The sequence below is a fragment of the Protobothrops mucrosquamatus genome, unplaced genomic scaffold (assembly GCF_001527695.2).
Source record: "Protobothrops mucrosquamatus isolate PMUCROS unplaced genomic scaffold, P.Mucros_1.0 scaffold_224, whole genome shotgun sequence".
In the NCBI taxonomy this organism is placed as follows: domain Eukaryota; kingdom Metazoa; phylum Chordata; class Lepidosauria; order Squamata; family Viperidae; genus Protobothrops; species Protobothrops mucrosquamatus.
This window is the reverse complement of record NW_015386300.1, coordinates 878,372-894,804: the sequence shown is the minus strand read 5'-3', so window position 1 is coordinate 894,804 and position 16,433 is coordinate 878,372. Positions and strand designations below refer to the sequence as shown.

Genomic DNA, 16,433 nt, shown 5'->3' with positions numbered 1-16,433 from the left:
AGGGAGGATTTTTAAACTGGGTTTTTTAGAAATTTTAATTATCACAACATAAAAATTTTGGTTTTAATTTGGTTTTATTCGGTGGGGTGTGTGGGTCTTTCTTTGTTTTAATAATGTTGTGAGCCGCCCTGAGTCCTTCGGGAGAAGGGCGGGATATAAATTGAAATAATAAATAAATAAATAAATAAATAAATAAGAGAGGAATATGTAAAATGTTCTGTGCCCAACCCATTCTGTTTAAGTTACATCTGTTTTGCAGTGGTCTCTGGCAACACTGAAAAAGGTGTATTTTGGATATTTTGTTCCATAGTTTTAGTCCAGATGTGCTATGAAATGCAGTTGTTCTGATTTTATTTTTTTGGGGGGGGAGTGAAGAAAGATTGGGAACATAAGTGGTGGGAGGGAGGGAGGAACGGAGGGGGGAGAGAGAGAAAGAGCGAAGGGAATGCCCTGGGAAGATAAGATGTTGGATAACCAAAGAGGATGCTAAGCTGGATAGAAGAGGCAACATGCACTAGCCTTGGTCTCTTGCTTCTGAATTTACTCTGAGATCTCTCTGGTTTTTATTTTGGCCCAAATCTGGAAGTACCAAAATATTCTGGCTTTTGTTTCTTACTAAGTCACAATTGGTCCAACTTCCAGAATACGGTAGGTGTGAAACAAAATACGTTTTCCATTTTATGTACTCTACAGCTGTCATGCAAGACGAGATAGAACATGATAGCCTTAAGGTATGATTCTACTTTTTAAAGAAATTTACAGAGATATTTGAGTACCCAAATTCATTTGATGGAAAACAGTCACTCATAATCACTTTTTTTCTGTCTCGATCTGTCTTATGGGCACCATAGATAATTGTATATGATTGGAGCAGAATGGAGCCGGTGTGCACTTTGACGAAAAATGATGTGATTGTTAAGGAAGGAAGTGCAGTTCTCATTTATAAGGAGCCCATCAATGATCTTTTGAAAAGATGTGGAAATTGTACCAGGCAAAGCTGCGTCATTATCTTTCATTTTGAGACGGAAGGTGAACCCTCCAGTCCAATTAATTACCACTTCCTGTCCTCACTGAAAAATGCAAAAGGATTAAAGAATCCACACATTCATGTAAGTACCATTTCCAGCAATTCTTTTGACCTCAGCAAAATAGAGTATTAAACCTATGTATTGTTTTGAGAATCATAAAAGCTAGAGCAGCAGTTCTCAACCTATGGGTTGCGACCCCATTTGGGGTCGATCGACCATTTCACGGGGGTCGCCAAGCAAGGTTGTCCACCATTTTTTCCCCTTTTCCGGCGGGTGCCTTACCTCCCTTGGACTGGGCCAGCTGGTGGTCAGCCTGCTCCGTCTCTGCCGCTTGCCAGCTACGCCTCGGCCGGCGCAGGGGGCGGAACCACGCATGCGCGGCGCTCCCGGGCAGGGAAAGTCCTTGACTTAGGACCGGTTGGGTAGTCCTCGACTTATGACTGGTTTAGTCCTCGACTTACGGCCGGTTTAGTCCTCGACTTACGACCGGTTTAGTCCTCGACTTACAACCGGTTGGGAGTTGCGGCATTAAAAAGGTTGAGAACCACTGAGCTAGAGGAAGTAACCTACTTGGTTTTGTTCCTGAAAATACGAACAAACTTTGATGGTGGGCATATAGAGCAGTCTCCTAAAGTTCCTTTTTCCTTTTCTGGCATCTTTCTGACCTTTGTGAAGATATGCTTTCACAAGATAGAGGTGGGGATGATGGGTGTGACTTTACTGACCTGCATAGCTTCGTTTTCTTCTCTTGGTTTGGAATTAATTACAAGATGCCAAGTCACCTAATTTGCATAATTTATAGAAACCCGTGTCAATTTAGAATTTGTTTCTGAAAATAGATTACACAACAAAACGCATACAAACGTATTTTACCTAGTTTTGGATTTTTTCCTCCCTGGAAGAGATTTTATATCTTTCAAGCAAAATGTTGTTTTTTAAATGATGTTTATTTTATATTGTTTATTTACTCAATTTCTATAATTGCCTATCTCAGTCAATGACTCTGGGTGGCTTAGAATTCAGTTGTAAGATATGATCAATTTCTGAACTGTATTACTGTGTTAAACATAAATATAAGTGCAAAACTGCTTGTTAGGAAATTATCTGGGTTTGGATGAGAGAAGTAACACAATCATTAATCATGTATATAGCGCTTCTGCCACCAATATTTTCCCATTATTTTTGTGGTCCAATAATTAATGCTGTATACTTGATGGGGAGAAGTAGACTAAATCAAACACACTGGAACCTGGTCATTAAATCATATTTTACTGGGAGACCAGTGCTTTGCATGTATAAGTTTCATAAGTTAGAGCTGTGTTTACCAACGTAAACAGGTTGTACAGGACTGGATAAAATGTTTATCTCGAGCATCTAAACAACATTGCCATTAGTAGAGTAAATTAAGACTATATCTAGGTTCATCTTTTTAACTAGGAAATCTGGAGAATTATGTATTTTGGTATTGGTGGGATATAGTTTCCTGTATTTTCACCAATTAGGAGCTACAATTCCAGGAATTTTTGTGATGATGGTGGGGAATTTGGATTGATAAATTCTATAGCACTCTTTATTGTAAATGGAATTTTATAATTAGGATGTTTTTTATACCGTTTGTGTGACATTTTTTTTTTGCAAACTACAGTAATCTGTTTTGAAGATAGCACAGTATTAAAGAGACAGTGTATAGTACAAATTTTCTAGAATTCCAAATGTGTAAAGAAACAATGAAACAATACAGTAACCTAAATTTGTCTGCCCCTTTCAGGCTTCTATTTCTCAAGAAGGAGATCATTTTCAATTTGCCCTGGAAGCCGCAGCCATCGCTCCTTTTGTTTGGTTAGATGTTGGGAACATCCCAGGAAGATTCAGTGACAATGGATTTCTTCTCACAGAGGAGCAAAAACTCATATTCTTTTACCCTTGGGAAGCTACTAGCGTCAAGGAGTTGGAGAAGTCATTCAGCTTAATATCGCTGACAGACATTTCCTGAGAAAAACTCAGCAAGAATGGAGACAAAAGCTACTGGAAATGGGGAACGTGTGTAGGAATGCAGCTCTAAAATAAAATGGATAAAATGGAACGATTGGACATTATTCTCATGCCAGCTTCCTACACATATGGTATTACTCAGTTAAGTGGAGGGAAGCCAAGTGCAGTTCTGAATCTCTTTAGAATGAGAGCACTTTAAATAAGTCAGACAAGCACACATCCTGAGAAATGTCTATGAACAGTAAAATATGTAATACTCTGCATCCCTCTGGCATCATTTTTCTGAATTCCAGAACCAGAGTCTGCATCTCCAATGAAAAAATATTGCAAAAGACCAGAGATCTGTATGGATCTTTAGGCACTTGTCCTATTACAGGATTGACCAGAGGGAGCTTCTCTCCTGCTTCTTGTGTTGGGGCATCATAGATGGGCATCCTTCTCATGTAATTATAACACTGCTCTTGTCGCAGATAAATCTTATGGTGGATAACAGGGGTCTCCAACTTCCAGGAATCGGGCCACTGAAGCGGCAGGCAAGCACCTGAGCTCGCAAAGCTACATTTGTGCAAGCTGCAGGCACACGCGTGAAACCATCTCTCACCCCCCCATCACGGCTGCTGCCGGTCCGCGGAGCTAGAAAGTTTGGGGACCGCTGATGTATAAGGATAATATTGCTGGTAAACACAGGAAGTTTGAACAGTCTGTTGATTAATAGAATGGACCTTCTATGTCTACTATTAAAGAGGGCAGATAAGGGATAACAACGTGAGCACTTCTAGCAATAGTGTTCCTTTTTGCTAAGTGAGACATTTGTTAAGTGAATTTTGCCCCATTTTAGGACCATTCTTGCCACAATTGTTAAGTGAATCAAGTTGTTACATTAGTAACGCGGTTGTTAAGTGAATCTGGCTTCCCCATTGACTTTGCTTGTCAGAAGATTGGAAAAGGTGATCACATGACTCTGGGACACTGCAACCGTCATAAATGTGAGTCAGTTGCCAAGCAACTGAATTTTGATCATGTGACCACAGAGATGTGAAATACGGTCTGTTATAACTTTGAACAGTCATTAAATGAAATGTTGTAAGTTGAGGACTACTTGTAGTTTTTCACTCTCGGAGATATTTGAATTTGTAAAAATGTTTTAATTTCTTTCTCTGGTTTTCCTGTCACTCAGAAATGATGCATTTGTCTACCTCAGAAATAGTAATAGGAATCAATTTATATATTTCTATTTTTAGACTTGCTCCACATACTTGTTATCAAATGATTAGGAGACGTTTTCTAGCCATAGGTAGGATATAAATAATGCCAAATTCATCACAATTTTGCTTTTTATTATAAAAGTAAAATTAAAAAAACAAGCCTTTAAAAAAAATTCTTAGTGGCAATTTATCTAAACTGAAATATTTACAATATAAAAAGGTAAAACAATGGCAAGCCCTTGGAAGCTTGCATTATTTTATAGACACCAGATGAAGTTTTAAATACATTTACATTATATTTTGCAATTAAGAATCCTGATTATTATTTTGTGATTTTGTGCTTCACAGCTTTGGACCACAATTAGAGTCTGTTACATAACTTTCACTGAGACTGAAGAGAATGGTTCATTTTCTTTACCAATGATCCTTCTGGGAAAAAATAAGTGCCAGTCAATCCTTTTCCTGAGTCTTCCAGTTTACTGGGATCTAGTCTGAGTTTGTTGAAAAGTCCAGTGGATAAACATTTCAAAGAGCTTTTTCTTCTGGTGAACTTTGGATCATTAACAGTTCTCTTTTCTCTGGAAAGAATCTTCATAGCCATACCATATTTAAGTTACTTCAATTTTACCTTGTAATGAGGTGTCCTGTCCATAGCCTGAAGCCTTTTTCTTAAGATTTATTGATGTCTTGTTGGTAAAAGAATCAGAATATGTAAAGCTAAGTTTGTGAAGAGAGATCTCTACGCCACTGTCACAAATGCTTTCAGCATCCTGGAATTTGAAATTACACATTTCATCTGGTGAAAGAAAGAAAAAAGTTTGAAAAATGCAATGACACACAACACTTTACAGACTTACACAGTATGCCCAATTGTTTTCATAGAAGAGAATAGAGACTCCTCTGCTTTTCCTAATCCAGAGTCAAGTTTCAGTCTGGACAGGAATTTTCAATATATTGCCTTCTAATTATTTGCAGTAATTCCGTAGTTTAGTAACATAGTTTAATCCCTCTGGAAGGTAAATTGATGGTTCAAAAACATGATAAATAAATATAAAATAATGTTTTGGCATAACCAATGCCCTAAAGTTAATATAAACAATGCAGGACATGATGGAAAAATTGAACCAGCTTTATGGTATAAGAGGTGGGATATTCTCTGAAGATTCTCCTAGAACTGCTTTCATGCCAATGGTTGTCCTCTTGCAAACTGGGTTTCAAGTATTGAAGGCTGCCCCAGTTTCAATGGAACTGAAGCTGTCAAATGTTTGCTAAAGTTTTACCACCCTCTGGCTCAATCTTAATTCACTACCTCCATCTTCAGGAATTTTAATTGCTTGTATTGCATTTTAAATGCCACTCCTTCTTAATGGATGCAACAGAAAAGCTGGTAAGAGCCCAATAAATGATACATACAAACACATAACCTCTACATTAACTGGGCAGCCATAATGAAGATTATTCAAAAGCAAATCCTCCTTAGTTTTAAGATAAGATAAGATGATAAGATAAGATAACCTTTATTGTCATTTTTTTTTACTGTGGGCACAACGGCACACATCAAAAATGAAATTTAATTGCCCGCTCTCAAAGTGAAACACATACATGACACACCCTAAAATATACTATATACAACATATGTATAGACCCGCGCCTCTACATATACATAACAAATAAATATTAAATACTGGGCTTACTTCCCAGTAATTAAGAATATAGAAAGAAAAAAGAAGCAGTTAAGGGTTATTTAGCAAACCTAAATAATTTTATATCCTATGTTCTCCATAAAAACTCACAGCATTAGTTTCTATCCAGGAACTAATCAAAACCAAACATGCTTATGCTTAGCTAGACTGACAGCATTAGTAGATTTATTGAAAATGAATGGATATCCATGGCAAAACAAGCAAGGGTTGTAAATTTAATATTTCTTTTGGGGGTGTAACCCTGATAACCGGGGAACTCTGGGAGTTGAAGTCCACAGATCTTTGCACTTTGGACAATGAAGTTCCCAAGGTCTACTGGTCAACAGGTCTGAATTGACATGTATTTTACCTGCTTGTTCTGTCCCAGGAGAAGGTAAATCACAAAACGGAAGAACATCATCTTTGGTTTTTTCCTGGCTAGACGAAGTAGTTCTTTTCTCAATTAATTCAACAGCCTCTGGATAATCCATTTCTCTGAGGGCATCAATCAATTCTCTTACTGTTCCACCAGAAACCTACCAAGAGGGAAACAAAGTTGAGGTACTTTGGAAGGTTTCCCCCCCCTCTGAAACTCTACAGAAATACAATAATACCTAGTGGGAGATTAATAATAATAATAATAATAATAATAATAATAATAGTAGTAGTAGTAGTAGTAGTAGTAGTAGTAATAATAATAATAATAAAGTTGGAAGGGACCTTGGAGGTCATCTAGTCCAACCTCCTGCTCAGGCAGGAAACCCTATACCATTTCGGACAAATGGCTGTCCAGTCTCTTCTTAAAAACCTCCAGTGTTGGAGCATTCACCGCTTCTGGAGGCAGGTTGTTCCACTGGTTAATTGTTCTAACTGTCAGGAAGTTTCTCCTTAGTTCTAGATTGCTTCTCTCCTTGATTAGTTTCCACCCGGTTGCTTCTTGTCCCTCTTCTTTGTGGCAGCCCCTGAGATATTGGAATACTGCTATCATGTCCCCCCTCGTCCTTCTCTTCGTTAAACTAGACATACCCAATTCCAGCAACTGTTCCTTATATGCTTTAGCCTCCAGTCCCCTAATCATCTTTGTTGCTCTTCTCTGTACTCTTTCTAGAGTCTCAACATCTTTTTTACATCGCGGTGACCAAAACTGGATGCAGTATTCCAAGTGTGGCCTTACCAAGGCATTGTAAAGTGGTATTAACACTTCACGTGATCTTGATTCTATCTCTCTGTTAATGCAGCCTAGCACTGCATTAATTTGTATATTTTAAAACTATACTCTGCCACTCCAAAAAATGATATTAAGAGGCAGTTGAGTGAATATGCAGTATAGTGTTTTTTAAATCCTGCAATCTTATTACCATTTAAGAAAACCATGTAATTCTCCCCTTTTCTCCATTGCAAATATGCATTTACATAGTAAAATAAAATGTTTTAAATGCTACATTCAGAATGGAAGGAAAACATTTCATTTTATATTTTAATTATAGTCTGTGGATAAAATCACCAAATAGTGAAAATCAATCATAGAAAGAGCTGACTATCTCCTAAAGTTCATATAGGTGCAAAACCTCAACAAAATAATTACAATACAATAATGGGAAAAGCAATAGAAAAATCAATCAATACATTCCAAACGGCAAAATAAAATTGGTATAAAATAATTTGCAGATTATGTACATCTCAGTAATTACCAAGATAGATAAATCAAATAGCAGTAAATGCTGGAAGTACCATAACAAAGAAGAAACATGTTATATGAGATGGTTATGTAAAACAAACAAACCTTCAAAAGTACTAGAAAGAAATATATCAAAATACTCAGAAAATCCTAAAAATAAAACTTGAATTGAAATCAAAGAATTTTATTATGTGTAATTCCAGAAAAAAATGAAAAATTTGAAATGTTCTAAGCTATATTGTATGTTGACAGCTGCAAGAACAAATTTGCACATTGGGAAAAAAAAGCTTGCCGACATCAGACTGGGAGACCAAAACTGGAGAATATGCAGTGATGACAAAATTGACTATATACTGTATATTCATAATAGAAATCTAACCAAATTTAAGTAGGAATGGAATATACACTACTTACTATACTATAGTATATTTACTATAAAACAGGGCAAATGGAAACCCTTGGAATGTAGCTTTACAATAAAGGTATGTGACTAATAAATAATAGGTGAAGGATTCAAATAGAGTCTAGTAACTTTAATCTATTCTATATAAATAAAAATGTAAATGTTCGTTTGTTCAAAATCTTAAATCTCCGAAAGTTCTTCACCGATTGCTTTGAAATTTTGACACAACGTTGCATTTGAATACGCGCCGTGTTTTTATATACCTATATTATATAAATGTAACACTTGTGACAGGTAAAACATGCTTTTTTTGAAAAACAGCACCATCTGTTGGACGTAAAAGCAACACATGCTTTTACCAGACTGAGCCACAGCAACGCGTGGCCAGGTACAGCTAGTAGTAAATATAAAGCATACAGTATGTATTTAGGTTATGGCAGCAGTTGGGGAAATAAACAGAAGGGGAAGGGAGAATATCACTAGAAAGTTTTCTCTTAATGCTTTTATTTATGTTTCATTATTACTGGGTTATTCTTTTTATATTACTACCAATGTGGATCTTTCTTTCCATTGTATTTTATTATACTAATAAAAATACTTTAAAAATTCAATAATTGGTATGGAATCTATGATTACATTATCTTAATGGGAGGTTAGGTACAGATTTAGGTACACACAGCAGGAAGCAGAATTCTCATCCAAGCCTCTAGAGAGAGATTTGTTCAACCTTTCAAAAAATATTGCACAAAGAATGTAAGCAATGGAGATTGCAGTAAGTTATACAGGCAGTCCTCAGGTTATGACCACTCATTCAGTGGCCATTCAGTCTTGCAATGATGCTGAATGAGGGGATTTACACTGTCTCCGTGATCACATGATCACAATTTCTTACATAGCCTGCTGGGTTCCCATAAGCAAAATCAATGGGGAAGCCATCAGCAAGATCAAAGTTGCAGTCATATAAAGCCCTCGCTTAATGACTCATGCGGTCTTCAACCTGCACGGTCTTTATTTAATGGCAACCAGGACTACTGCATTTGCCATCCCTAAGTGATGTGGTCATGTGATATTGCATTTTACAATCACATTACTTAGCAATGATAATTCTGGGCCCAATTACCATTGTAACCTGAAGATTGCCTGTATTGTGAAAGACAGGACTTCCTAAAAATTAGGCATGGCAGAATACAAGGAATTCCTCAGTATGTGGTGAGAAGTTCTACACGTAACAACATGAAAGTTAAAAGTATGAGATTGTTTAGACACCATCTTGTCAAAGAAGGTTTTCACCATAGTAAGGCAGTTAAGAGAATTACCTCATAATTATCCAGTAGAGTTTTTGATGGAGAAGGACTCAACCGAAAGGTATTGTTTAATATCCCTAGACCTAGCTTCTGTGCCAACATGGACCAGCTTTTATTCAGATCAGGAACTTCAAGCAATTTGTACAGCTGTAATTTAACATCCTCATTCAGGTCTTTCATATTGCCTAGAAAAGATTTTTAAAAATCCACTAGAGTGTCATAATTATGGATTCCATAAACTTACATTAAACTATGTTAACGTCCTTCAAATTTCCAAGGAACAGCATACAGCAGTGGTGGTGAACCTATGGCACGCGTGCCAGAGGCGGCATTCAGAGCCCTCTCTTTGGGCACGCGCGCCATGCCCCGGAGATGGCAACCGTTCCTCTTCAACCAGCCACCTGCTAACTCACTGAGGTCCCATGTGGCCGGATGCATCCCAGCATGGCTGGTTTCCTTCCTCCTGTCCCATCCCTCCTGGCCTCGCATGCTCTCCTTTTCCCGGACACGACCCACTGCATTGCCTCCTCAGCTGTCGGCTGTCCATCCAGCTCAGAGGCGGCTTCTCTGAACTCCCTGGCCCCTGCCTTGCTTTGCCCTGCGACAATGGCACCCCCTCCCTGCCAAGCCTTGCCTCGCAGGACGAGCCTCCTGCCCACTGTCCCACCTGCCAGAGACCCCCTGGATCACCCCCAACCCTGCCCAGCCCCCACAGGCGTCCTTCCCCATGAGCAACATCAAGGTGACCACACCCACCTTGGCCACACCCACCCAGTCTGCCATGACCACCACAGCCACGCCCACCCAATGGGCCAACCCCACCTGGCACCTGGCAATAAATAAGTGGGTTTTGGGTTGCAGTTTGGGCACTCGGTCTCTAAAAGTTCGCCATCACTGGCATACAGTATTTTAAAGTAGCATGAAATTCACTACTGACTACAATTGGAAGATTGAAACCATACATACTCCAATATGTATCAAAACAGGTCACATTGGTATTTTTAATTAGAATTAAAAAAAATTAAATCCCCACTGATTTCCTATATAGGATGGCTCCCTGCAAAATAATACCTACTACAGAAAGAAAGACCATATAAGTATCAAAGTATTTATTTTCTTGCTTAAATATACTCTCACCTCGAATCAGTAGATCCTCAGAAGCTGCCTTTGACTTACAGAGTTTGTTACTCAAAATATCATACACCTGTCAAGAGGGAAAAAATGAGTGATAGATGAGAAAGTATTGATTTTATCCTGCGCATTTTTCCTAAACATTATATTGCTCAGTTGCCAAGTTTAGACACAGTGCCAAATCACAGCTTGCTGTGTCAAGGTGAGATCAAGTTGTTAGGTTCTCTCCTTCACTAGTAGAACTGCTGAGAGAACGTAAAGAAACTTTCTCCATTTTTGAATCAAAAGTGATTTTAACTAATAGTGAAAAACAACCCTAATGATTTAAACTACTTCTTCTTAAGAACAAGACTCACAGAAGCATTTTGCTTATTAATTATAGTTTAATTAAAACTTGTCTTTTCAAGCTAAGAAAAATGTGATTGCTTTAAAGCATAAGCTTTTACTTCTGAATTCTTCATTATGGTTACAAGAGAAAAGAAAAACGGGAGGCCACGTCCCCTCCTGTAATGCTAAGCTGTGGTTTAACATTAAAATATTGTTGTTAACAAAATACGTATTTCACCTTTCATTTGATACAGTTAATCCACTTTGAAATATCCAAGTCACAACCACTTTTCAAAAACAGTATGTGGATTTAAATTCTACAAAAAAATTCTTCGCCCCTTCAAGTCACTGGTAAAATGTTGGTAAACTGAATTGTTGGTAAACAAATCACTAACACTGAATACTGGATAAAAGTGTGAATGCTGGTGACGTCGTAGGAGTACCGGTATACTAGTTTTAAACCTGTTGACCGTTAACCGTACATAAATGCTACCAACGGAGTAGGACCCCAGTACACTAAATGTTGAAAGGTTCGACCGAAGGTCGTTTCAGTTATGGGGAAGCCCGATTGGTTTAACAATTGTATGATTCACTTAATAACTGCAGTTTAACAACTATAGCAAAAAAGTGTGTAAAATGAGGCGCAGCTCACTTAACAATTGCCTTGCTTAGCAATGGAAATTTTGGGCTCAGTTGTAGTCATAAGTCCAGGACAACCTGGAATAATCACTACATTTTTATTGGCAAGATTTCAGAAGTGGTTTGCCGTTGCTTGCTTACTAGGGCTGAGAGAGCGTGAATGGCCCAAAGTCACCCAGTTGTGTCTAATGTGTGAGGCTAGATCTGCCCCCATCAAACCTCCTACTCTTAGTTATACAAACATTGCTAATATCTCTTGTAATTAAACCACAATTTTAAATATTTTTTATTTTTTTTAAAAAAACCTTAAGTTTGTACATATTAATTTTCAAAACTACATAACATCTTAAGGTGTTAGCACTGACTGTTATCATTGTAAAAATAGAATCAGAGTCACTTATAAGAGGTTCTTTTTCACCCTTCACTATATTGCACATTGAGAAATGCGATTCAGATATTGCTGAACTATAACTCTCCACATCCTTGAGCACTGGCCGTATTAGAAAACCACAGACTGTCAATTTTTTCAAAAGAGAAAATATGTGATTAAAATGAACCAAAGAAGAAACAAACAAAAAAGGTTGTCTTTTGAAACAAGGTGTCAGTGATCACTTGCCTGCCAGCTGGTTGCCATATCCAGAGGCGTTGTCCCAGGTATAATTTTTTCACCTTCATTATCTTTCGCATCTTCCTCTTCAAATAACGGCTCAAAGTTTTCAATGTGGGGATCTGCACCTATATTAGTAAATAAAGAATATGGATGAGACACCATAAATTACTTTAGCATTTTTATTATAATAGTTCAGTTTAATATGTAGGTAATTAAATGTTCAAGGCAATTAGGTATCATTGGCATTGCTTAATTTCATCCCAATTTCCCAATTTTTAAACAAATGTAGTAAATTGGCAGAGTTATCTGTTATCTAGTGTATATTAGCAAGCTTCCAAAAATAATTGGAGTGATTCCACATGAAGGAAAAAAAGAACTCAACAGTTATTTTTTCACAATCTTAGGTGCATGTCCAAATCTGAAACAGAATTGATTGATTTCTTTTTAAATGGCGCTTTTTGTTAATTACCGTATTTTTCGCTCTATAAGACGCACTTTTTCACCCCCAAAAGATGGGGGAAAATGTCTGTGCGTCTTATGGAGCGAATGCTGCCTCCCTTCCGCGCTGCCGCCGCCGCCGTGGCCTCCCGAACGCCCCGCTGCGGCCCNTACAACCATTTGACTTAACAACCATTTGTTTAGTGATTGTGACTTATGACCTATTTTCACACTTACGACCACTGCAGCATCCTCATGGCCATATGATCAAAATTTGGACAACTGGCAATTGGCATGTATTTACGATGGTTGCCTCATCCTGGGGTCATGTGATTTACAACTTTCCAAGCTGGCTTCCAGCAAAGTCAATGGGGGAAGCCCGATTGGTTTAACAATTGTATGATTCACTTAATAACTGCAGTTTAACAACTATAGCAAAAAAGTGTGTAAAATGAGGCGCAGCTCACTTAACAATTGCCTTGCTTAGCAATGGAAATTTTGGGCTCAGTTGTAGTCATAAGTCCAGGACAACCTGGAATAATCCCTACATTTTTATTGGCAAGATTTCAGAAGTGGTTTGCCGTTGCTTGCTTACTAGGGCTGAGAGAGCGTGAATGGCCCAAAGTCACCCAGTTGTGTCTAATGTGTGAGGCTAGATCTGCCCCCATCAAACCTCCTACTCTTAGTTATACAAACATTGCTAATATCTCTTGTAATTAAACCACAATTTTAAATATTTTTTATTTTTTTAAAAAAACCTTAAGTTTGTATATGTTAATTTTCAAAACTACATAACATCTTAAGGTGTTAGCACTGACTGTTATCATTGTAAAAATAGAATCAGAGTCACCTATAAGAGATTCTTTTTCACCCTTCACTATACTGCACATTGAGAAATGCAATTCAGATATTGCTGAACTATAACTCTCCACATCCTTGAGCACTGGCCGTATTAGAAAACCACAGACTGTCAATTTTTTCAAAAGAGAAAATATGTGATTAAAATGAACCAAAGAAGAAACAAACAAAAAAGGTTGTCTTTTGAAACAAGGTGTCAGTGATCACTTGCCTGCCAACTGGTTGCCATATCCAGAGGCGTTGTCCCAGGTATAATTTTTTCACCTTCATTATCTTTCACATCTTCCTCTTCAAATAACGGCTCAAAGTTTTCAATGTGGGGATCTGCACCTATATTAGTAAATAAAGAGTATGGATGAGACACCATAAATTACTTTAGCATTTTTATTATAATAGTTCAGTTTAATATGTAGGTAATTAAATGTTCAAGGCAATTAGGTATCATTGACATTGCTTAATTTCATCCCAATTTCCCAATTTTTAAACAAATGTAGTAAATTGGCAGAATTATCTGTTATCTAGTGTATATTAGCAAGCTTCCAAAAATAATTGGAGTGATTCCACATGAAGGAAAAAAAGAACTCAACAGTTATTTTTTCACAATCTTAGGTGCATCCTCATGTCCAAATCTGAAACAGAATTGATTGATTTCTTTTTAAATGGCGCTTTTTGTTAATTATGTCTTTTAAGTGTTAGTCCTAGTGCCAAACAACAGTACTTGGAATGATCATGCTGAAGGCATGAGAGATTCTACTGGAGAACAAGTATGAATTCATCTAAATGTCCAACATGGTCTACAATAGTGATGGCGAACTTTTTAGAGACTGAGTGCCCAAACTGCAACCCAAAACCCACTTATGTATCGTCGGGTGCCGGGTGGGTGTGGCCCATTGGGTTGGCGTGGCTGTGGTGGTAACGGCAGACTGGGTGGGACTAAAAAGTTCAATCAATCAATTCCAACTTTGATCTTTTTTTTTTCCATGAGAAGTTGAAATTGATTGATTGACTGAACCTTCTTCTTTTTTTTTTGCACACGGCGGCGGAGACCTAAAGTGAAAAGGTTTTATAAAACCCAGCTGAAGACCTAGGACTGGGGCGATGGCACACGTGCCCACAGAGAGGGCTCTGCATGCCACCTGTGGCACACGTGCCATAGGTTCGCCACCACGCGTCTACAACATTAAAATAATGTTGATAACAATGTTTTACCTCCCCAAAGAAAAGAATATTTGAATATTTGGGAAAAAGAGTCTCCTTTTGTTCTGACTTCCTCTATTTTTCTCCATTTTACTTCAGGTTTTATTTAGGAATCTCTCCGGCCCTACTTTCCACTTGCAGTTTAACGCAGCATAAAAAGCCTTATCCATACCAGGTTCCCCTGGCACAAATTTGCCTTTGACTTATCATCCTGAGCTCATGAATGAAACAGTGTTATGTGAGGTGTACGAGTTTTAAAGAAGTATTTTCTCTCTTGCAACTTCAAGGTATAATTATAATATTGCAGGCAAGCTCTGTTGAGATGTATTTTGAGACTGTTGGGAGGATCATACACACTCCTCTCCTCTTATCCCTAACCCTGGTTTGTTGCAGTCACTTCAGAGTGGGTGCATGCTCCATTAGCACTTTCATCCCACCCCCTTCCTAATTTTCATCCACATCTCTCAAACCTACAAGAAGACCGAGAGGAGAAGAACACAACTCCATTATTTTATATGGGGAAGATTGTATTAATGCTAGTCCTGTTTAATGGTACTCTAAAAATGTCCAGACCTCCAATACTTTATTTGGAGAACGAAAAGAGGTATTCTTGATCTATGTTCCCTTAATAGTATTTTGAAATGTATCTTTAATCTTTAGAAAAATTGCCTTTCTTCGCTGGGGTGTCCAGAATATGAGGGGTGTTGAATTGAGCTTTTCTGCAGTTTTCCATACTTGTCAGTTTCAAACATTTCCCAACAGCTATCAGTTTAGTATCTATTTAGTTGCACAGTGAATACAGGTGATTCCTTCTTCCTCTTTGGGGCTATTTCTCCTCTAGTGTCAAAATTATTCTTATTCATTTCACATTGTTTTAACTTGGGAGATGCCCAAATGAGGTATGCTAAGAGGGGAAGACTAATCAGCTTGGAGAACAATATACAGGCTTCCAAAGTGAGACACAACCCAATTCATGCTGCATTGCCTTGATTCATTGGGTTGTCATGTGTAAAAGAGGACAACAGAACAGGCAAAGGAAAAGCCACAATTTCCCCATAAGAATATATGACATACTGTTAAATAAGGGCAGCACCATTTGGTAGTGAGTGGAAATAAATGAAACAGAGGAAGGATAAATATTGGCAATGGAAACAGCAAATTTTATGCTGGAGTTTTGTGCCTGCTTAAGGATGGTGGATAGCACTTTGACTTAGTATTGGGGAAAAGATCTCTGTCTTTAAACACTTAACACTATATATTAAAACAATGCATATAGTTTTTTAAAAAGGAAATTTGGCAAAATTTGACATCCTGAGTCAGTAGGGGAAGCTGAGCCATTAAATTATTTGAGGGTGGTGGGCTACTGAACAAGGAATTGGGCAGGATCACACAAGTCTTTCTCTCCAATACCTTGTTAACCTCTGATGGTCAGGGAAATTATCCCAATCTGCCTAATGACATAGTTAACTCTGGATTGAGATTTTCAATAAGAGAATGACTAAAACCACAGAAGAAAATGAGTAAGAAGAGGTGATAATGCAGCTGAAGAAAGGATGCGGAGCAGATAATGGAGAGGAGGGGGATAATGAAAAAGTGATTAAGAGGGGAAAGGGAGAAACATTTTAAAATGTGAAGTGTTTAATATTACATGATAAAAATTCTGCCACTGTTGCATTAAATAATGTAGAGCATAAGATTGCATGTGTATTAGAAAAGCAGTGCATTTTTTTTGGGGGGGGGACTATAATTTCAAGTTGTATAATTTTTTTCAGCTAGAACTTTAGGAGTGAATCATGATACAGTCATTATAAACTTACTTCCTTACCTGCTGCTTTGAGAAGAGCTGCCAATTTTGTAGATCCCCTTCCAGCTGCTATATGAAGTGGAGTGGTTCCATCATAAGTAACGCTGTCCACAAATGCATCTCCCTGGTTTTTTAAG

General features: G+C 37.8%; 2 protein-coding genes across 2 annotated transcripts in view; one reads left to right on the top strand and one right to left on the bottom strand.

The window, feature by feature from the left end:
* Positions 1-3,878, top strand: part of MANBA (mannosidase beta) — a 75,143-nt gene extending 71,265 nt beyond the window's left edge. The window contains exons 16-17 of the mRNA XM_015828381.1: positions 852-1,109; positions 2,797-3,878. Of these exons, the coding sequence (XP_015683867.1) occupies positions 852-1,109; positions 2,797-3,021 (483 nt within the window). The 3' untranslated portion in view covers positions 3,022-3,878. The remainder of the gene's footprint in view (positions 1-851; positions 1,110-2,796) is intronic.
* A 527-nt stretch (positions 3,879-4,405) lies between these two features.
* NFKB1 (nuclear factor kappa B subunit 1) overlaps positions 4,406-16,433 on the bottom strand; it is a 71,565-nt gene continuing 59,537 nt past the window's right edge. Inside the window, exons 19-24 of the mRNA XM_015828369.1 lie at positions 16,318-16,420; positions 13,507-13,625; positions 10,430-10,496; positions 9,305-9,477; positions 6,278-6,443; positions 4,406-5,021 (exon numbers count right to left, since the gene is read on the bottom strand). Of these exons, the coding sequence (XP_015683855.1) occupies positions 4,834-5,021; positions 6,278-6,443; positions 9,305-9,477; positions 10,430-10,496; positions 13,507-13,625; positions 16,318-16,420 (816 nt within the window). The 3' untranslated portion in view covers positions 4,406-4,833. The remainder of the gene's footprint in view (positions 5,022-6,277; positions 6,444-9,304; positions 9,478-10,429; positions 10,497-13,506; positions 13,626-16,317; positions 16,421-16,433) is intronic.